At 38.0% G+C, this 23,201-nt stretch overlaps 1 protein-coding gene across 1 annotated transcript; it reads right to left on the reverse strand.

The window, feature by feature from the left end:
- Positions 1-1,493: 1,493 nt before the first annotated feature.
- eif3m (eukaryotic translation initiation factor 3, subunit M) lies at positions 1,494-8,477 on the reverse strand. The gene is made up of 11 exons (XM_061744463.1): positions 8,360-8,477; positions 6,316-6,448; positions 5,836-5,974; positions 5,617-5,740; positions 5,427-5,521; positions 4,663-4,746; positions 4,476-4,575; positions 3,351-3,432; positions 2,790-2,933; positions 2,449-2,509; positions 1,494-1,723 (listed from the first exon to the last, which is right to left on the reverse strand). Exons 1-11 carry the CDS (start codon positions 8,399-8,401, stop codon positions 1,600-1,602), a joined length of 1,128 nt encoding a protein of 375 aa, XP_061600447.1. The 5' UTR covers positions 8,402-8,477; the 3' UTR covers positions 1,494-1,599.
- Between the last annotated feature and the right edge of the window lie 14,724 nt (positions 8,478-23,201).

A 23,201-nucleotide genomic window follows, 5' to 3' on the forward strand; every position in this document is an offset into this window, starting at 1 on the left:
ACGCGTGCTTGTGAAGCATTGTCTTCTGTGTAACTCCCCAGCAACTCAACCATCACCTTTGCTGCAGGTTCACTGTGAAACAGGTGGTTGGCGTGCGTAAAAATAATGTATTTAATATAATGTTACTTTCCTGATGTTTTACTCATCAAACTCGGTGCTGCTGAGGGTGTGAAGGATCCCTCTGTGATGGCTGATGACCTTGTGTTCTTTATCATTGCTCCAGTCTACTTGTTAGGGTTTTGGTGGCTCAGCAGTTTCTTTTAGTCCCAACCGATGCACTCCATTATAACACATTTCAATTAGCTATTGCATAAAAATTGAAGTCAATTGTAATGTATTAAAAAAAAAAAAAAAAGTATAATAGCAGAGGTGAAATAAAATGTTTCATTTGATGTCAGTTTTTTATTTTTCACACATCTTCATTTTTCACGCATATTAATGGACCATGAGTCATGTTGACTACAGCTCAGGAGTGTTTATTAAACCAGTGGTTCCCAACCTTTTTTCCTTGGAGCTCCCCCTACTTGTGTCTAAGACCAGCCGGGCCCCCTGACCCGTACGTACTAGCAGCAAAAGAGTAAAGTTATTCGTTACAAACCTTTAATTGAAAAAATGAACATTAAGTTTTTTTGATACATTTCTCTTTGGTTTACCCTGTACTTAGTTTTTCTCACCTTCCTTTTGTCTCCAATGTATAAAATACGCCCAAAAAAATTATTGCAAGGACATAAAAATATTTCTGAAAAATGTCTCTTTTAATACGAGAGGAAATTTTTTATTTTTTTTCCTTTAACAACCTGTCAGAGTAGTAGTATGATTAAATGTTGAATAATGATATAATAATAAGTTTTAAAGTTTTTATCCTGATAAATAACTTAGTATTTTAAAATGACCAAAATATATTTCTAAGTGGGTTTATATAGACTTGGATTACTGTATTCCATTAGGTGTGTTATGATTTTTTATTTATTTAACATGTGCAAATATAATTTTTACAACTGCATATCCTCAAAGCAGACAAAGTTTTGCGCCCCCCCAGGGGGGGCCCGGACCCCAAGGTTGGGAGACACTGTATTAAACCATGTTTCAAATTTCCAGGGAAAGTGAATCAGCCGACACCGCATGTGTTGATACTGCAGTAATGATGTTCAGGCCTCAGCAGGCAGGGTGACCTCGAGTTCACAGACATTTTCAAATCTTCTCAGCTCCCAGACAAGTGACCCTCTTGTTGGAGCGTACTTCACACCAAGTCACAGCTCATCCACTACCCTGGCATGCTGCTCTTTTAAGTAAAACCAGATGTAAAAACCCAACAGAGGAAAAAGCCCCAATTAAAATGACTGAAAAGGGACCATAAAAAAAGTGTTTATTTTCCACAAATGGAATATCAAATTCTACACCGATGTTAAATTCAGTATGCCTTTTTTACTGCAAAGCTCGATTCCAAAATAATTTCCAGATTCAAACAAGAAAATAAAAACGACCATCACGGGTTATCTTCACCGTTCTTTTATTGGATGAATATAAAAACTGCTCATTTCAGTCTGAGAATCTGGAACTGACGGCCGAGGAGTCGAGACAGTTGGGGTTACGGTGGAATTAGGCAGAAGGTGAGAGGGCTTGCAGGCTGGTCTTGACGGCTGTTAGGTTCGTCTTCCAGGAGCTGAGGCAGTCGTGCAGCTGCTGCCACTGCTGCTTGCCAAAAGTGCGGTGTGTGCTGTGGCTGAGCGAACAGAGAGAAAAGCAACGCCAAGGTCACGAATGCAACTTTGAAAAACATGTGAGGTTGCTTCTTTTGTGCAAACACCTCAACCCATCTTTATCAGCATATTGAGGCAGTATCACAATGAACTAAGAAGAAAAAAAAATCCTCTAAGTAATGCTATAAACATTGTTGGCTTGTTTGTACAAGATACCATTATGGAAATTGTAATAAAAGAATTCAATCTTTTCTTCAACAGCAGGATCAGAACACTTTTGGCCAGATTCAGGACTACAAGACAAGTTTTTATCAATTTTTGGTTGCGTTTATTTATTTTTTCTTTTGTCCTGTAGGATTACTTGAGAAAATACTTCTCAATAAATGAAGATAAGACAGATCAGCTACTTAAAAAAAAAAAAAAAAAAAAACAACTTGTAAATGTGATCCTGATTTTCTTTTCACAACTAATTACAACTAAAATGTTTTGCTTTTAATATCCAGTTCAAACCGTGAGAAATTAGCTAAAGCCACCACAAGTCATGACTTGATTAAAGAAAAAAAGAGAAAAAAAAGAAATGTACAACCACAGCAAAAAACTGACAATAATGATGCACTGGTGAAGAAGACGAAATCTTAAAAAAACAAAAATGTCTTTAAGCAGCATACAGATGTTTAACACAGTGGAACAAACATTTAATATATAATGTTAAGGTTATTTAAAATGTGTGTGTCAGTGCAACACTTACCTCACAACAACCTTTTGTTGTGTCTGGTCAATTTTGCAGTACACCATTTTGGTCCGTACAGCTTAAAAAGGGACACACACAAACATAAAAAAAAGACATTAAAAAAAGGCCAAGTCCTGTGAAAGCAGGTTAGAATATTGCTCTTCACACACAACAGTCAGTCTGGTTAGACCTGATCCTGCTCTGAGAGAATGCAAATGTACCGTAGGCTAAATAAGACACTCTCCAGTGGTTCCTGTAAAATGTTGATGCCTGCCCATCTACTCATTTACAAAATATATTTTGTGATTACACTGTAATAAGATCTAATAATAAGAGAGAGAAATAAGAGGTGTTTGTACCGTCAATCACAAAAGCTTCGACATCTTCAGCTCCGACCTGCAGTTCCTGTTGCATGGTATCGAAGGAGATCTCCTTCATTTCTACGGCCATCCCCATGAATGTCAGCAGACGCATCTTGGCCATGTTTTGCTCGTGATTGAGGCCTGAAGAGCATTACGCAGGGATCATTTAACACGAAACAGTCACAGTCAATTACTCTGCACTCAGGGAGTTTCCCTGTAATAATGGTTTCTATATTTAAGAGCAGTCAGGCCACCGACTCATCAAAACAAACATTGGCCCATATTGTCTGTTTGGAGAGTCCATCCTACACATTCTTTAATTACACCCAATTTCTTTGTAGTGAGAACAAAACAAAACAAAACATACTGCTGACACGCACATTCTTGATCTGTGCCAACACAGTGTAATGACACACCAGCTCCTTACAGGGAAAATTGTCAATTACACAAACAAAAACAAAACACCTCTGGTCAATAATCTTTCTGTTTATTAACCTTTATACCACCACTCTGTGCAAATGTATGCTTCATTATAAGTAAAACGCTGCAGCTACTTACCAAGAGAATCGATGAAGTCCTTGTTATTCTGGTAAAACTTCACATAGGATATTAGTCTTGCGCTCACAAAGATGGTTAACAGCTGGAAAGGGAGCAGAGAGAATAGAGAAATGTCATGATAAGTCTGTAAAATTAGAAGGCTGTTGGACAAACAGAGCAAAAGTTAGTCATAATTTAGTAGGGGTGTAACGATACACTAATCTCACGATACGGTACGATACACGATATTGAGGTCACGATAACGATACGATACGATATTATAGCAGTATTTTTTTAACAACCTTGAATGAAGAACATATGGCTGGAAAAAAAATGTCTTTTATTTGAAAAACACAAAATACAAAACAATACTGTGCGTTTGCCCTATTGTTCCAGTTTGTAATGCTTTATAACTGTTTAAGTTTTAAAAAGAAAGCCAGACCAACCATTTTCCACAAACTGAACTAAAAGTAAATGTCAGGTTTGCATTATGCATCTTCAGTTTCATACAAGTACAAATATTTTGCCACAAACTGAATAGTTTCTCTAATGTATGATTTGACTTTTTTCTTTTCCAGAAATGTAACTACTAAAATTAAATGAATAAATAAAAGTAAATAAATACATACAATTTTACATCATAAAAGCGGAGTAAGATTTTGGTCCGTGGGTCGAGGCGCTGTCGGATGCGCGTTACTAGTCAACACAATAGATTAATATTCATAACCCAATATCGCGATACAGTTTGTCACCTACACGACACGTATTGTGACGTTTTTATACCGCAAAATTTCGTGGCACGATATATTGTTACACCCCTATAATTTAGTACGTAATAATTTATTTCTGAGCAGTTATTTTTGCTTGTGTCTATTTACTAATAACTTAAGAAATTCAGCAGGTAATGTTCATGCGATCAAGTTCAACTTGTCATTCTTATGAAAATAGGTGCATTCTGACACTCTTACACCATTAAAAATGTAATTATAATACTCGATATGAGATGTTCTGAATGAGTAAATCTTGAAGACAAATTCTAATTCTGAACAACTTTATCATGTAAAGAAGGGTGGAAAAAAAAAAAAGACAATTTAGGTTCAATTTTTGCCGGTATTTTTCCTAAACAGAACCTCCTTAAGTACTCACATCATGGATAAGCTCTCCCTCCAGGAAGCGAACAGGCTTCAGGGTGAGCAGGTGGTCAAACAGGAAGGTGTTGGGGTCTTTAAGGGCACGAACGATACATCTAAGACAGAATGAACACAGATGAATGAATGAAGACGTACTGCTTTGATATTTAGCAGCAAATACTGAGCCCGTTCATGCAGCTTACCTGTGGGCATCCACGCGTGCTTGTGAAGCATTGTCTTCTGTGTAACTCCCCAGCAACTCAACCATCACTTTTGCTGCAGGTTCACTGTGAAACAGGTGGTTGGCGTGGGTAAAAATAATGTATTTAATATCACTGCATGCAATTTAAACCAGCCAGTCATCAACAGATGGCAGGACCCACTAATGTAAAGCTAAGGCGGTCCATCTAAATGTTTCCAAAACACTCAAGCGAGCCCACCTAGTCTGATTAGTGGTTATCATTAAAAAACGTGTACATTCTGAATCACAACAGAGCATTTTGCATGTTGTGACCAGATGGTGCATCACTCACTCACACACACGCACGCGATAACAATATGTCAAAAAACATATGCAGGACTGCAAATTTTAAAATTTGGAAACAAGAGAGGGAAGAGCCAGAGAGCTCCATATGGAACAGTGAAGAGAAAAAATGTGAATGAACATCAGGCAGTACGGAATATATTGGCATTTAAAGGCCTGTCTGAATAGACACGTTCTCTCCCTCCTGCTGCATTCTTACGTTTTAAATACGTTTTATGCCAGAAAGCAGTATGTTTTCAGTTGAAAATATATGCTTTCTATTAATAGATATATCACACCATGTAAATTTCCCTTTTGGGATTAATAAAATATTATTCAATTAAATTTAAATACCCTGAATCACCCCCCCCCCCCCCCCCCCCCCCCCCTTTCTGTTCATACTAAAAATATACACTTCAAACATTGAAATATGAATGTAGTTACCCTTTTTTGCAGTCAACCAGAGCATCATACACCAGCCTCAAAAGTGTGTGCTTCTTTTCTGTGTTGAGGTTCCAGTCAACGATCCATTTGCGCACCTGATTAGAACCCAAACGTGCATCATTAATGAGCTGTGCAGAGAATGATACGGCCCGCAGAGATCTGACACAATTTTCTTAACCATCATGAATACCTGATCAAGATCAGTTGGAATGAAAGCAATGGCATTACAGGTGGCGGCCACCTTGATGAGGCCGCAGAAGACGGTGTACCGTACTGGAGTGTTCTCATCCATGCCATGGAACAGGTTGCTCAGGCTGTAAAAGCACAGCAAAGAGAGATGCGTTTGCACTTTTTATAAAGTACCCAACAGTTTATTTCAATAAAGCAAAAAATCTGTGATGGGACTCACAGCTGCATTCTGAGAGAGGGTCTCTCTCCTTCACGAAACTTCACCAGTTTCTCACACAGGCTTTCAATGAGAGCCTCTTGCTTCTCCGTTTCCAGGATTAACAGCAAGGACACAACGCTGTTCATTACGCTCTCGACATCTGCAGAGGCGCAGGGAGACGGCCACGAGGGAAAGAGAAATATAACACATCTGGTGTTGTTAACTGCATTTCGCATGAACAAGTGCCATATGACAAATCCACAGGCATAAACAGTTACATTTTTACCGAAATAGCTGGGTGTTAAGAAATTGTTGTGATGGACTTGTTAAGGAGACACTAACTACAACTCAGTAATACTGAACATTAACGGTATCATCTACCTTTGCTCTCCTGTTAAATCGAAAACGTCCTACCTATTAAAATGGTGTATCATCTGCTACAGTCCATTGTTATAAATTAGTTACTAGATGTAAGATGCAGGGGTGGTCTTCATCATCTACCTTTATCATCGTCCTTGAGGCAGACGTCACATGCCTCAATGATCTGAGCAAGATCAACATGAAGTCCACCTTCAGCATTCTCCTCTGAAATATCCGCTCCTTTGGCCTTGATGTAAGCTCTCAGCTCCGAAGCCTGAAACGTTAAACAGTGACAACACCCATATTGGTGGTTAAATCAAACCTAACAGCACAACAAAGGCCAAACTCCACAAATTAAAGTAATAACATAAACATCCAGCAGCATCACTTACACAAAACGTGCAGTTATATCTTTTTTAGACATTTTTACAAATAATTGTGAAAGATCTGCGTGTTCGTTTGTCAGGTGTACCATAAGAAAACCAGTGAACAGAATCAAATGTTAATACACGCTTTTATTATATCATGCACAATATTTTCTAGCCGGAGGTACACTTTTCTCAAACAACATAGGTAGGAGAGAAATGCACACTGTGGTCATCGTTCCAGCCCTATTTATACTAAGAAGGGAGGTGTTTTGTACGTTATAGCTGCGGATGTTGAACCTTATCTGTGGACACATCTGTGGGGAAAGAAACCTAAACACGTCAAACTTCCAGCCATATATATCCTACTGAGTGTTTCTTACTTAAAATGCTAACTCAGTAAATACCTAAGATCACTATAACTTTGAAAAAAACTGGATGAAACCTATACATTTTAAAACATCTGTTTCTTTTCTTTGTCTTCACCTAAAGAAGAACTCATCTATTCAGTCTAATCATAAAAACAGGAGGTAGTCCTGCGCTGAGAGCCACCACCAGTGTACAATCTTATAGAAAACCCCCTCATACCTTTAACAATTTCATAAAATCCTAACAATTGAAAGGGTATAAAATACTTTTTTAATTAATTCGACTTAAGTCGTGTGCACACAGTAGTAACGGACAATAACAACATGATGTGCAACATCTCCCTACCTCATACACATCCTACCTGCTTTTTTGGCACTGTTTTCTTTATTTCCCGTACTGCACTTTTATTTTCATTCCAATGTATATACTGTTTATATTTTGTAATTATACATTTTTTACCCTTTCCCTGCATGTGTTGAGTGTACTGCTGCTGCACAAAGGGAATTTCCCCATTGAGGGAAGAATAAAGGACAATCTAATCTAAAATAAGCCTGCAAAATGACATATCTATATAAATGATTAAATGATATATGAGATGTATATGTGTATATGTATATGTATATGTATATATGTGTGTATGTGTGTGTGTGTGTGTGTGTGTGTGTAAGTATATATATATATATACATAGACATAGAGCAGATGCAGTTAATAGAGACAGTATAGTATAAATAAGTATATTTATATAATTATTTATATGGGCATGTGTGTACAATTATATAGAAATATTCAACTATGTGTATGTATGTATAGGTATGTGTGTGAGTATAATTACAGTATATAATAATAATAATACTGTTATTTAGCAGTGTGAGTATTTATAAATACGGGTTAAATGATTAGTGAATGGGGGTAGGATTAAATAAATTTACACTTCTTCCTACTCCTTTTTTTGCACATGTAAATTAAGATATCAAGTGTTAAAGGATGACATTCTTTGTTTTGTTGTTTTGTTTTCTTAAACTTCTCTTGAAGTGTTGTTTTTTACATGTGCAAAACTAAAATAAATCGAATCAAACCAAATGATTTTCATAGCATGTTATAGTTTACAGTCACCACTATAGTCACCATTTACATGATGGATGATGTAAATAACCAGCTGAACAGTTAGTATCCGCTACCAGCCAGTAGCTGGAAACAGCCAGCATCATCTGACCTCAGCAAAGTTACACACAATTCCTTTTAAAAAGGTGAATTAAGCGCCACAGCTGCTGTACCGGCGGCGACAATGGTCCATCAGAACCAGCGACATCATCAGATAAGCGGCAGCGACATGTCAGCCTGCTGCGGCTAGCGTGTTAGCACGCTGGGCTATCTGCTTGAGTAGTCTGTAACTAACAACAACTTCGCAACACAAACGATCCGAAAGTGTCTTCGTAAAGACATGCCGTACCTGGTCCTCCTCTGTTATGTCAATAAATGCTGGGACGCTCATTTTGGCGATTTTGCAAGCCTGGATGTTTAAGTCCACGCTCCCACCACGGTGAGGTCTGAGGGGAAAAGAGAGACTAGGAACACTTCCGGGTCAACGAGTTAAAGGCGCAGTGCGGGACGGGGTCTACATGCGTACATGTACATGATGTATATATTATGTATACATGTATATATGTATGTACATGTACATATGTATGTACATGTACATATTAATGTACCCATAGACATATATACATGAACATATGTATGTACATGCATATATGTACATATGTATGTACATATATTTATGTACCCATAGACACATGTACTGAACATATGCATGTGCCCATAGACATGTATATGTACATATGTATGTACCCCTAGACATACATGTACATATGTACACATGTACATATGTATGTACATGTACATACATATGTACATGTACATATGTATGTACCCATAGACATGTATATATGTACATATGTATGTACCCATATACATATATACATGTACATATATATGTACTTGTACATATGTATGTACATGTACATATGTATGTACCCATAGACATATATACATAATGTACATGTTCATACATATGTACATGTACATATGTATGCACCCTTAGACATGTATATATGTCTATGAGTGTCTATGCGGCTGCAGAGCTCCTGACCCTCCTGACCAATTTATTTTTGCAACCAAGCAACTTTTCAAATACAGAGAGTGCTACTTACACTCAAACTGTTTTTTTATTTATTTATTTATTTATTATTATTTATTTAGACAGATAGCTAATCAGTCAATCACATGGCAGCAACTCAGTGCATGTAGGCATGTAGTCATGGTGCAACAGAATGGTGAAGAAAGGGGATTTAATAGAATAGAATAGAATAGAATAGAATAGAATAGAATACAATACAATACAATACAATGCAATACAATACAATACAATACAATACAATACGTTTTATTGGCCAAGCATGAACATGCCAGACAGGGAATTTGTTTTCGCTTTTTTTTTGCTCACTGAACCAAGATTTAAATAGTTACAAACACTAAGGCAACTACAAACGCATGGAGTGCTGCTGGGTGTAAAAAAGAGAGTGTACTTCAGGTGCTCTTCGGCATGGGGATCCAAAAGATACAAAAACAAGAAAAAGCCGAGGCACTCAAGAAGTTGGAAAAATATAAAAGGCCTTTATTAAATCATGGCTTACAAAAAGTTAAAATGCCTAGAAAAAGTTAAAATGCCAACATGTTTCGGCCATGTAGGCCTTCCTCAAGGCAGATAGCAAAGACAGAGGGGTCTCCTTCAGGCAGCTCTTTAAACTCAGGTGAGAAGTCACATGATTAGCTCAGGTAAGCAGTCACATGGTCAACTCAGGTGGTATCTATTAACCTGGTAGGAACAAACACTAATAGACAAATTGCTCTTATTAACATATATACAATTTAAAGTGAAAGGTGCAGCAGTATGAGGTAGTCATGGTTATTGAAGGGTGCATTGTTACAGCATATGATTGTTATTATTATCATTATTATTGCACAGTGGTTGATAACTCTGAGACTCTATGAGTGATGAGAGTTCAGGCAGAAACTGTCTCTGAGTCTGGAGGTTTTGGCTGCAGAGCTCTGTAGCGCCGTCCAGAGGGGAGGAGTTCAACCAGACTGTGTCCTGGGTGTGAGGGGTCACACCCAGACTTTGAACGTGGCATGGTTGTTGGGCTGGTCTGAGTATTTCAGAAACTGCTGATTAACTGAGAGGTTCATACATAAACATCTCTAGGGTTCACATAGAATAGCCCACAGGAGAGAAAATATATCCAGTGAGTGGCTGTTGGCTGGACGAAAATGCCTTGTAAATGTCAGAGGTCAGAGGAGAATGGGCAGACTTCGAGACAATAAAAAGACAACACCACTTCCAATAACCACTCGTTAAAACCAATACTATCTCTGAATGCACAACACATTGAACCTTGAAGCAGATGGGCTACAGAAGATCACACTGGTGCCATTCCTGTCAGCTAAGAAGAGGAAACTAAGGCTACAGCTCACCAAAATTGGAATAGATGACTGGAAAAAAGTTGCCTGGTCTGACGAGTCTCAATTTGGGCAAAGGCATTCAGTTAATAGGATCAGAATTTGACGTAAACGACATGAAAGCATCGCTCTATCCTGCCTTGTATCAACAGTTCGGACTGGTGGTGGTGGTGTAATGGTACTTTTTTGACAAACTTTGGGCACCTTAGTACCAACTGAGCATCATTTAAATGCCCCAGCCTACCTGAATATTGTTGCTGACACGGTCCATCCATTTATGACCACAGTGTACTCATCAACACTCATCTGAGGCGTGCTCAGGACAGGGGAATGTATCATATAAACGTTTTGATGGAATCTATTTGTTTCCTTAGTTAGGCAGTTATTATTATTGTCACCAGATCTCAATCTAATAAAGAACGTTTGGGATGTGGTGGAAAGGGAGATTCGCGTCATTGATGTGCAGCAGACAAACCTGCTGCAAGTTTGCTATGCTATCATGTCAGTATGTTTTTAACACGTTGTTTAATTTATGCCATGAAGAATTAAGGCAGTTCTGAGAGCAAAATGAGGTCCAACATGGTACTATCAAGTAGTACCTAATGAATTGGCTGGTAAGTGTAAATGTGCATAAATTGGGATGCAGATGCCCAAGAATGTCCAGATGTCTTTGCACCTCTGCATGAGTTCAGCATTGGTTCAGCTTCTGATAACAGATAAGCTTAACTTCATTAGTCACTTTGGCTTCCCCCCAGTTATTTTTTGTCTAGATGTCAATCTTCCCTCAAGAGTTATCGAAATGATCCCTGAGGATGTTATCTGATTGAGCTGCAGCCCATCTTCATGGACCACCATGGAGGTCTGACCCCGAATTTCCCAACGTGGAGATGCTGTCAGTGTCAGAGGGCACATCTCCTCTGTCACATACCCAGTGACATATAGGTGCACGTGCTGGTCCTCTATACCAAATGGGATCCTGTGTATTGTTACTATGGCAGCTCACTTGGAGATGGAGGTGAGTGGGGCATGTAGAGCAAGAGGTCATCTTCAACTGTGGAGTCAAGTTACTCACATTTGGATGTTGAGCAAACTTTGTCCCTGTGTTAGGATACTGTGGATTGATATTCATTTCCAGGCTTTACTGTGTCTGAATTTGCTGTCTGAATATATAGAAAGAAAACTTTTAGATGATAATTTTATGACTCTCATCAAAGTAAAAAATTAGCACACACTATTATTTCTTTATTTATTTGTTATTCTATTATTATTTGATAGAAAAATGGCAGCCCACTGCTCCTAGTGTAACTAGTGATGGGTTAAAAGCAGAAGACTATTTTTGGTGTTTCATGCAATACATACTGACAAATAATAAAGATGATCACTATTATTATTATTATTATTATTATTATTATTATTATTATTATTATTATTAATAATAATAATAATAATAATAATAATAATAATAATAATAATAATAATAATAATAATAATAATAATAAATGTTTAACCAGGCCCCAATATCTAGGGTTGTCTTTTTCAAGCTTTTCAGTATATCTTACTATAATTTTTCCGTGTTCCTTTGGCAGAACTGGTTGCTCGCACATACTATTTCAGTACCTGCTAAAAATGATCTATTGGATTGAAGTCAGGGGTTTGTGACCGCCACTCCAATGACTCTCCTTTGCTGTCCTTAAACCACTTGCAACTAATTTGGACGTATGCTTGTGGTTATGGTCCATTCGGAAGATCCTTCCACACACACACTTTAACTTGTTGGCTGAGGTCTTTGGATCATTACGTCGACATAATCTTTTTTCCTCATGATGCTGGCAATTTAACGAAGTGCACATGTCTGTCCTACAGCAAAAAGCCTCCGCACCATGATGCTGCAACCCCCATACTCACACTGTTTGGATGTTGCTCTGAGGCGTGCAAGCTTTCCCCTTTTTCCTACATAACAATGATCATTAGGACCTAAAATTTCTATTTTAGCCTTATCGGATCACATGACACGTCTCCAAAAATGAATATATTTGTCCCCAAGCACAGCTATAAACTGTAATCTGTTTTATTCAAAATGGTTTTGTAGTAACGGTTTTCTTTCGCTGTGGCCTTTCATTTCATATAGAAGGTGTTTTACTATGGATAATGATACTCTCTATCTTCTGCCAGCATCTTTACAATGTTTTTTGCTGTTGCTGTTTATTTGCAAAAATTCTCTACTTAGTCTCTAACCTCCTGAGACCCTGCGTTCTCATATGAGGACATTACATTTCTGCTGTTCTGCGCCATGATACTTCATTTGTACGAACATATTGACCCACTGTCCTCATCCGGGACCCCCGCCTGCACCATCTAGTGGTCTCATAATGAAATTACACTAATTTGGGGAAAAACAAGATGGCTGGGATCTCAATGAAAGTCTTCTATGGCAGCTCCCGACAGAAATATGGACAAGGTAAAAATCCTAACCTAATTTTATGATTGAAACTAGTATATTTATGCACAATAACGCCTGCAGCTTCACATGGCATGCTTTTTTGATATATTTGAGAAATATTAGCAAGCTACAACGTCTGTAAACATGAAGTACTCGTTTGAGGACATCACCTATCTTCACTGCAAACACGTAAATTCTTTCCAGGAACATTTGTCTTTATTTCTTGCTCAAATGTCCAATTTCTAGTCAAAATAAGTCTCATTACACTTAAAATACTTGTTTTTAGATTTCCATTTGTTTAAAGCACATTTTCACTAGAAATAAGTAGAATAATCTGCCAGTGGAGCAAGTTTTTATTTCCTTGTAATAGGAAATAAACAATTGAAAATTATATATAAATATAAATGATATAGAGATATAACCTAATACCCATGTTTTTACTCAGTAGCACTTTATTTCATTCAAAATGCTGAGTATCTTGCAAATAAAATGTGTCATATTTTTATTATTAGAACCTGACCAGGAGGTGCACGGACGCAGGGCAGGACCAAGAAAGGGAAATAGAGTTGTGGTGGTTTTTGAGATAACTACTTATTGAAGAAAGCTAAAATTTCATTTTTAGGTTATTTGGGTCCTCCTGATTCCAAATAGCAAGGAAAAAATGTATATGCAAAAATAAACCCATTGTCCTCATGTGAGGCCATTGGATTTGACATAGTTCAACAGCGCATAGAAAGCAAAAATGTAATTTCAACAAAAATTAGGTCCTACTGATCCCAAATATTAAGGAGCGATAAAAAAGGACATCAAACAAAAGCCCGGGTCTCAGGAGGCTAAGACACAGGAGCTGTTTTCTTCCTGTGCGCTATGATGCCTGGGTGCTCCCAGGCTGTTTATATTTGCTCATTACTGTTTGAGGAAATTAATGTGGGACCTTCAGGCATCAAGACTTGAACCAAACTTCTGAAGGTCACTATTCTGATATCTGTTTTTTTTATATGTTTTTTTTACTTTTTGTGCAACACATCTTTTCATTTGAAGAAGTACCTCAGAATACATCCACAGATCTCCCTCCAAATAACATTACTAATGCCAAAACATAATTACAGGGAATTCTACAAGCTGTTTAAGACACTGATCAGTCAACTCAGACTGTAAACTTTTGAAACAATGGTGACACATTGTTTCTATGATATGATTCTTTCTCTTTCTCACATATTTCTCTTAGCAGTTACAGAAAGGGAAGTCAACTCTGTTGCATTAATCAGGATTCACACTACTTCAAAAAAGTGAAGGGAAATAGCTGCTTGCGTGTTTCACCACAGGCCTCATTTGATGCGTCATTCTTTTGGGAAGGCAAGCGCTTGGTACCAAATCTTACCTTCTCCCTCACCCTGCCCTCGTATGCTGTCATTGCAAAGAATTTACAGCCCTTTCTCCACCAGTGGACTTGAGTAACTCAGAGGCTTTCATTGTTTGATTAACAACTCTTGTCAAGTGCCTGGTGTATTTCAAATCCAGAATAAGAGTTTTGCAGACTTTGAAGCTCCAGTTACATGGAACAAGTTGCTCTTTCCCCTCAGACAAAGATTAACACACCACAAGGCCTTGAGATGCTTGATAGTCTTGGGAATCAATATGTTTATTTCATTCTAAATCCAATTGATCAAAGTAGATATATAAAGATATATAAAGTGCACAACAAAAAAAAGGTACACCCTCTTTCTAAGGCTTTATGTTTAAGTACATCTGGTTATGTGGTCTTAAAGGATCAGATGATTAACTGTAACGCCGCATTACACTGTGTCATTATTTATTTGACAAAAAAAAAGGTCATAAACACAGAGGTGTTGAGGGAAATCTAAGCACAGCCTTACTGCTTCAATAGGAAAACACAACCGGGAGCAGTAAAGGAAATACACTTGATTTACTGATCATCCCCAAGAGTGAGCGCCTATATAAAAGCACTTCCAACACTTAGCTGAAAGTCTGTATGGCAACACAGTAAGAAATAGGAAAAACACTGGCAATTAAATTAGAAGTGCAATTCTCGCTGCTGATCAATTTGGGAAGGTTTCTAATGCAAAGTCCAAACAGCTGAGTCTAGGATTCTGTGGTGATAAAGATAATTCACAAACAAGAAAACATCCAAGGCAAATCCTCCCAGCCACCAATCTTCCCCGGTGTGGCATCGCAGCAAGTTCACCTCAAGGTCAGACCAGAGAAATTGCCTCTTCTCTCCAAAAAGAACATGGCAGCATGGCTTTGGTTTGAAAAGTTGAGCCTGAACAAAGAATAAAAACGCAGACCAAAGTGGAGATATTTTTTCCATGATTCAGTAGTGGAAGTAGTAGTTTTATCCCTTTATTTTATTTAGTTTGCATGACTCTATGTGTAAACTAAGTCCACATTTTTCACTTTATTTGTTTTGAAAGCTTGCAGGGACGGATTTGTTTTACACCACTTTCTGAAGCTCACGCTTCACAAATTTGCTAAAGGCTATTACAAAATTAATAATTTTGTTAGTAATAATTAGATTAGTGTTATTCAATTTAAGCTTGTAAAAATGAGAAAAATGTTTGGTCTCACGAGACAATTCCCAAAAATGAGATTAGATCAATAGAAAGTAAAAGAAAAAAATTATTTGGTCCATTTAATGCACAACATATTTCAACATTTACATCAGTGCGCTAAAGTTATTTAAGAAATGTATGTAATTGTTTTTTTTAAAAGAACATATCGATGCTGTGGTCACTTTGTTTATGCTGACCTCAACCCTATTTGTTTCTCAGGAAAGAGCACATGGTCTTCCTAAACTGCTGGCAAGATGCCTGATCAGCCTCCTCAAAGATAAATGACTGTGTGTTAAGAGCTGGTTGAGCCCAGGTGTCGGCTCTCTCCCTGTCAGCCGGCCAAGTGGTGAGTATTCATGTAAACCAGTCTCATAGTCAACATCCAGCATGGCCGCCTACACTTCCACCAACTAATTGTCTGGTTCCCACAGTTCCGCCTGCCTTCACAATCTCTGAAAAATCCCCTCGCTCTAACTCATCTATCAGCCAGTGACCTTGTCAGGGTGCATTGCATGAGTAACCCCCCACATTTTCCTAGGTGGAGCAAATTGCTTGTTAAGTACTTATAAAGGGACCAAGGCTCACCGAAAAAGTATGCATAAATAACGTTTATAAATAAGCAAATAAAGGGAAGAGGGGACAAGCTTGTCAATGCAGAAAGATATATCTGTGCTTTTATAAGCGTGTGGGTGTTTTGTTTTTAATTTTCTATAGTTTAATAAGAATTTAAAAAGTCAAATTGAGAAAATATGTTCTCAGATCTTTATGCGGTTTGGTTGCATCCATCTATTTATTTGTTTATATTTATATATATTTATAGGCAACTGTGTACAGACCATCAGTGAAGCTTCGTTTTTCTGCCCCCTACTGGCCAAATGTTAATTTATCGGGCTTTAATAAAACAGAAGATATCTCCATCTGAATACAGCTGCATTAGTTGTGTGTGTGCATGTGTGTGTAATTTAACAAATGGAATATTTGTGAGCTATCGTGATAGCTGTTCAGTCCTTGTGATCCCCCCTTTGACTCTGCGATCAATCACCCGGCACAGCTACAGTCAAACCTTTGACTTTGTGAAATGAATAAACAATTCCCTTTGTTAATTCGGAGAGAAGACTGTTATTCATTAAGCTATCCCCTTGACACTTATTCAGCTATGCGTTAAGATGTGTCTGCTGCAAAAGCTCACACATGAGCACAAGAAACAGCCTTGTAGGTTAAATACCAGTGTTATCTTACCATATCACCAAATGACCAGCGACATCTCACACTGAAGACCGCAGCAAAGTCGGTCACTGCACGTTTCACTTGTGTGTTTTTAGAGCATTTCCCATGTGGAATGCTGTGTTTCATCCTAATGGCAGCAGCAGAAATAAAAGTTACAGTCTTCCAGGAATTCTGATGTTCCTGCCTGGATAGGTCAAGTCACGGCATTGGTACTGGGGCTCGGTCAATGATGGAGTGGTCTTTTGTCATCAGATAGTGTTTACGTTAACACACTCAGGCTAGGAGGGGCAAGGAGAGTTTTAAAGGCAGGGTCAAACAAAGAATCAAGTTTGTTTCAAGTGGGGATACATTCCAAGAGGTTTAAGCTTTAAGTTTTATACTCCGCATCCTGGTAATATTGATATTGACTAAAGTTATGAAGACAGTAAGCAGACGATCTTCAGATCTTTGTCTTTGAGCAGGATGTGTTGTATCAAAATAGTTTTTTGCAAGCCAAACAAATCATTGTTAGCAATCTGCATTGTCCTCAACACGGTCTTCAGTGTGTTTCTGTGGTAGGATTGAGAAAGTTGCAGTAAAGTGGTATTTCCCTAAAATTTGGTGTCAGATGATGCAGTCACATTTTGTCCTGATTGTGGTCATTTTTTTTTCTGTTTTTTTTTTTTATTTCCCATCATTGTGCACATATTTCAGAGTCATCCTGTAAACGTTTGCTCGCCTAGCCTGAAAATGAGGCACAAGGGTATGACAACAGCCAGTTACCGCTAGAGATATCTGAAATGTTTTCTGATGACTTACAGCCCAGCCACAGCTGCGAGGGTGTGACGGCATGGAAGAGGCCGTGGTTTACTGTAAAGAACTGATAAGGGCTGGCCTTGATGCTGACACAAAGACACCTGCTGAGATGAGACAGAGGTTATTCAGCAACATCCAGCACAACCATAACACATAGTTATGCTAAAAACACAATTCTATACCAGCGGCTCCTCAGACTTCAACGTTTGTATTTTGGAGTGAACTTTCAGTCATCATCTATGTCCAGCTCCTGCTGGAGTTTGATTACAATTATGTTGCAGAGCTGGGATGAGTTTATTGGTAAACTATACATGTTGTGCCATAAGCACATCAATCATAAATCTTGGAACTCCGTGAGTGAGATGGAAGTGTACAAGCACAAATCTGATATTCTAGATGCTTTGACTCATAGTTTTGTGCAGGTTTTCAGAAGTATTGTCATGGTATGTTTTTTTTGGAAAAGGTTTAAATTATTATTATCTTTTAAAAGGAAAGCCTAGCAAACAAACACTCAATTATGTAAACAGAACTGCTTGTTTTTAATCTAATCTAACACGTTATAGCAGTTGATGGTTCATGGATCACGATAATATCAATGAAAACATTTTTAGTTCAAGAAAAATCTACCAATACATTTAATCTATGGTTGCAAATATATCAAGCTGCTCCAAAGTCTGCGGGTATCACAGCAGATGCTTCTGTATCTTTTACCAGATGGTAGCAGAGGAAGCAGACTGTGGATGCTTTTTGTCTTTTTGTGTCCTTCATATCATTTGTTGCAGGTGCGTTGGCAGAGATGTTTGGGGAAGTTTTCTGCTGTGGCTTCTAGTCCTGGGCTGTGATTTGGGATTGCGTGAGGTTTCCAGGTAGAATGTCGTCATCAACTCTTTGCATAAGTATACAAGAATATTTGTAAGTGTTCTCACATTGCTCAAAATAATCAAATGGTAAATTTCTATTTATTTTTTCTTGTTAAGAATCTTTAATGGGCTTTTATAGATAGTTGTAACATGTAGCTGAGCTACAGTGAGTGACTTGTTGCAATGAACCAGAGGATAAGTGTTTAAGATCATACAAAACACATTCCTGCTCCATGAGACAGCAGCAAAAATGCATTACTCCGCAGATAGAGAACATTTACCACATTTACTGTTTCAACAGACCTGAAAACAGAAAACAAACCCTACAAACAAACCACAGAATTTATGTTTTTACATTATTAGCCCCCGTGACCCTGCAAAGGATAAAATTGGTATAGAAAACCTATGGACAATAGTGTTTAAGTGTCTCTACCAATAACACTGGCAGAGAAACGTATATGAAACTTTAGTCCGTCATGTGCACAAACATTTTGTTCATTATGTAAAAGCCAACTTTGACATTTTTCTTTCCGAACTGGCCTTTGACGTTGAGGCCTATCTGTCTCTTACCTGTCGGACACATTCTGACAAACATGTTGCGTTTTGAAAGGCTGTGTTTTACCCCAAATCTTGGCCTATCCCCATCTTCCAAGTTGATTTGGAGCCAAAACCATACAATTTTTCTTGTTCCTCTGCATAAAACCATTTTTGTACCCCCACCACCTTTCCAAAAACACAAACACATGCTAGTTTGCTAGTGAATAAGGTTTGCTCATGTACAGTCTGGTGAAACGAATTACAATTACAGTAATCTGTGTTTTCTAGAAATATGAAAAGACAACGCCTATCTGACATCCCTATGATGCAAGGCTTATGCTTAGGAGTCAACGTTAGGTTACAGGTTAGTGCAATAGATCAGTAATAAATCAGTTTTAGTTTCATCATGAATAAACTGACAGGAACCACTTTGGTACGTGCCATTTCAGTCTGAATCGTCAGAAGATAATCCAGTAATTTATGCATTTTAGCCTACAAAGTTTTGGCTCATTTCTTGTGACAACATCAATTATGTGTTAATATTTTGTAAATGGTTCTACAGTTTGTCCATGTTTTACCCTGCTTTTTTCCTGCTTCCCACTGGGATGGGCTCCAGCTGACCCCTGTGACTCTGAGTAAGATTGAAGCAGGTGTAGAAAATGAATGGACGGATGGATATTTTGTTTTCGTTTATGTAATTCAGGAGCATCCACAGTCATAAGTGAATATAGGACAGGTGAGTGTTGTGAGGGTGGTGATAGAAGGGAAAAAGTGTAGCATATAAAAAAGGAGAGAGCGTCGGGTGTGTGAAACATCCCTGGAGCTGGTGTTGAGACGCTCACATGAGCCATGGCTAACTCTCCCACACGTCTCTGTTCTTTGTTTCCTCCTGTCTGATATGCCACACTTTGAAGAGCGTTTGGATGTGATAGGGGATGATTAAAAACGGGCAACTTCTCTTTTCTGTGTATGTCCTTGAGAACAGAGTCTTGTTCATGGCACAGTTTGGCAGTATACCTTCAAATAAAATCATTTCTACACTGGAGTTACTTCATTCTGAGTGGATTCCTTTAAGTGTTAAGACCAAGGTCTGCTGATGATCCTCTGCCGTCCCCCCGAGACAAGACTCTGGCTGAGTGAGAGCAACAAAGACAGGAATAATGTCCTGCTTTCAGTTGTATCCATTCCTCACAGGCTACAAGCAGATTAAAGAAATTACGCAACATTATAACACAGTTGCGTTCCTATGTCTTCAAAAGGAGAAGTGAAGGACTAGGATGTTTTTACGCTGCCGTCAGCACAACTGAATACCACCTGTTGGTCTTTGTCAGGGCTCTCCTGCCGGCTGTTTTAAAAATCATATCACAGCCGTTTTATTACTGATTCCTAATCTTTTAAAATGTGGGTAAATCATGTCATTTTCAATCAGCCGCACGCTCGACTTTAAAAGAAGAAAACTGATAAACAGCCCTTGTATGTACAGATGCAGGAGCATGAATACAGATGTTTATGAAAATGGAAAAAGTAATTTATTTCTCCCGTGTCCTTCCAGGCCCCATTTCTGTGTAGTTTATCATGCATCTTCCTGGCTGAAGCCTACCCTTCTCGGATTCCCTCTCCGTTGTTGTGCTGGAGAAAGCTCAGTCCCGTGTATGTCTTGTCAAGGGTCACCGGCAGTTTTGACCATTTCCCTTTCTCTGCACAGTGATGTTGTTTTAAACCCTGAGTTAACCAGAGATTGATCTGGAGAAAGGGTGTATTTGGGGACTGCCATTCGTCATAGGGCCTGAAGGGGCTGTTTTCTCCCGGCGCTGTCAACTTTGATGAATCCCCGCTAAAGACTCCTCTGTGGAAGGCACGGCCAGCATTTGCCTTGGCTCGGAGGAACTGCATTTCCTTTCTCTCCCTCTGATTTTTGGCAAGATACTTTTACTTGTGCCACAACCTTTTGTCCACGAAGTACATTACTTTAGTTTGTGTTTGTTTGTGATGGGCGGACCACAGAGGGGTTTTTAAGTAATGTTTTGGAAGAAATTAATTTTCTTTGCAACTATTTTCATGTCAGCTGCATGGTCATCCTGTGAATGTCATGGTGTTCCTCAGGGATAAAGAGTCTGCCTTTGCACTTGTTTATTTCCAGGAAAAGAGTGAGTTAGAGAGCACTTAATCGTCTCAGTGGCCAAAAAAACAGCCAGAAGATTCTGTTTGTAGCTTTTAGTGGCTTTTGTAAGGTTATGACCACTGTAATGGATGTCATCATATATGCTCAAATCATGCCTGTAGCTTTACAAACATTGTTCAAATTTTTTTGTGCCACAGTAAAGAATTGCTCTAGAATTAATTGATATAATAACAACTGCAAATAAAAGCTAAATGGACATTATTTTATTCAAATTAATTGTAGAGGCTGTCAGATACGGTAGATAACTGTAATTCATTTAAATAAACATTCTCTACTGGTCTCTGCTCCCATGTTTTTAAACTTATTAGCCATGTTTCAATAAAGGCTTTTTAATATTTTTCCACAAGAAGAGTGCCTTGGACTCCCTTTTTTGACAAGATATTGTTTTTTTCCCCAACACCAAAGAAGATTTTTTCTGAATAATTCCCTGAGCACTTTGGATTTTCTCTTCACTTGATAAACATTCTCTACTCTCCGGGATTAATAAGGTATTCTAAATCTTATTCTCTCATTCACCCAACTAATGTGTGCTCTGGGGTGTCGCACTCATCTCACTAAAATTCTCAAACTGGGAGTCTTTTGTCAGGAAAATCTGGGATTTGAAGAAACTCAGTTGTAAACAGACTTTTACAGTCACACTAGCTTTAAGTTAGGGATGCAGAGTCATAGTTATCATATAAATGTGGACATCTACACTAAGGATTCCACTTTAATACACACTGCAGCCTATGGATGCTTTAGAGACATGATAGTTTTTAATGTAGGGGAAGGGAACAAAAAACATTAAAAAAGAAAATTCTAGCACTAGCATGGCAGCACCTGTGTCCACCTGGACTCTCAGCAGTCTGACCAGCACTTATCCAGCTGAACCCTCCTATGTGATTTTGTGCTTGTGTTGTTCTCTCAGATGCTCTCTCAGTCGCTTTGGATAAAAGTGTCTGTTAAATGACAGTAGTAGTAGTGATTTGATACTTTTAAAATCAGTTTAGGTTTTCCACAGAATTCTAATAAATTGGGATTCATATGAGAATTGATACAAATGATAAAGATTTGCCTACCCTTTGTTAATAAAGGGCATCTGATATAGCCAAAATAGAGTGCTGTACTTTAAAAATGAATTAGTGTAAAATAACATTGAAATGACAGAATCTGAGCTGCTGTCATGAAATTGTTATTTTACATAAAAATTCGTTGTAGTGTTAATACATGCAGTATGACTGGATCTATCATCAGGTTCTTGCTCCTGGACATGTTTTTAATGTTCACGGCTGAAACATGTAATAATCTTTCCAGGAAACATGAAAACTCGAGGAGATAGTGACATTTTTCAAGAACTATAGACTTTGTAAAGCCATCTCAGCAGTTCACCACCTGATTGCATCACTCCTACAGCATCCTCATGCCCACCGTCTGCTTCCTTTCCTTTTTTTTGCTTGATTGTTGTGCCCATCCCCCACCCCCCACTTATTTTTTTGGTTGACTTAGGGTCATGGATGCTAACTGGAATCCTAAACCATCTTCCATCTGTTGATGGACAGTATTCACTCTTTAATTCTACAAAACCATCTCCAGTCTCACATAAGACATTTCCAGTGTACTTTGGGTCTTAGTTAGAAATTAGACAACGATAACATGACATTAATGAAATGTTTGAAAAAAAACATAAACGCATAAAAATTAATGCTATGGAACTAGAAACATTTTAACTTTTTGTCTTGTTATTTAGGTTGTTTTTTTTTACAGTGGATAATGGAAGTCTCTACAATTAGGAATGGACAATTTTTGAAAACATGAAAACAAAAATAACAACAACATAAATGTCAGGCTTATTAAATCATTAATAAAATATTCCAACAACCAGAAATTCTGAGAAAACTTAACATTTATTTGAGAATATTTTAAAGAAAAGAAAACCCATCACAGCTTCAAGTCTTTGTGACTAAATCTCTATTGACTTCTCACATCTAGACATATAGACATCTAGAGATTTACCATTTTACCAAGTTTCTTCTTGCAAAGGCCTGTCCTCTGACCTCCTATTAGGTTTTTATTGCGATGGAGGTCTGGGCTCTGACACGGCCAGGACTTTGATTTTCTTTTTTTGAAGTCATGACTTAATTGATTTTGATCTGTGTCTCAGGTCACTGTAACATCAGACCGTG

This window comes from Cololabis saira, chromosome 2 (genome assembly GCF_033807715.1).
Source record: "Cololabis saira isolate AMF1-May2022 chromosome 2, fColSai1.1, whole genome shotgun sequence".
Classification (NCBI taxonomy): domain Eukaryota; kingdom Metazoa; phylum Chordata; class Actinopteri; order Beloniformes; family Belonidae; genus Cololabis; species Cololabis saira.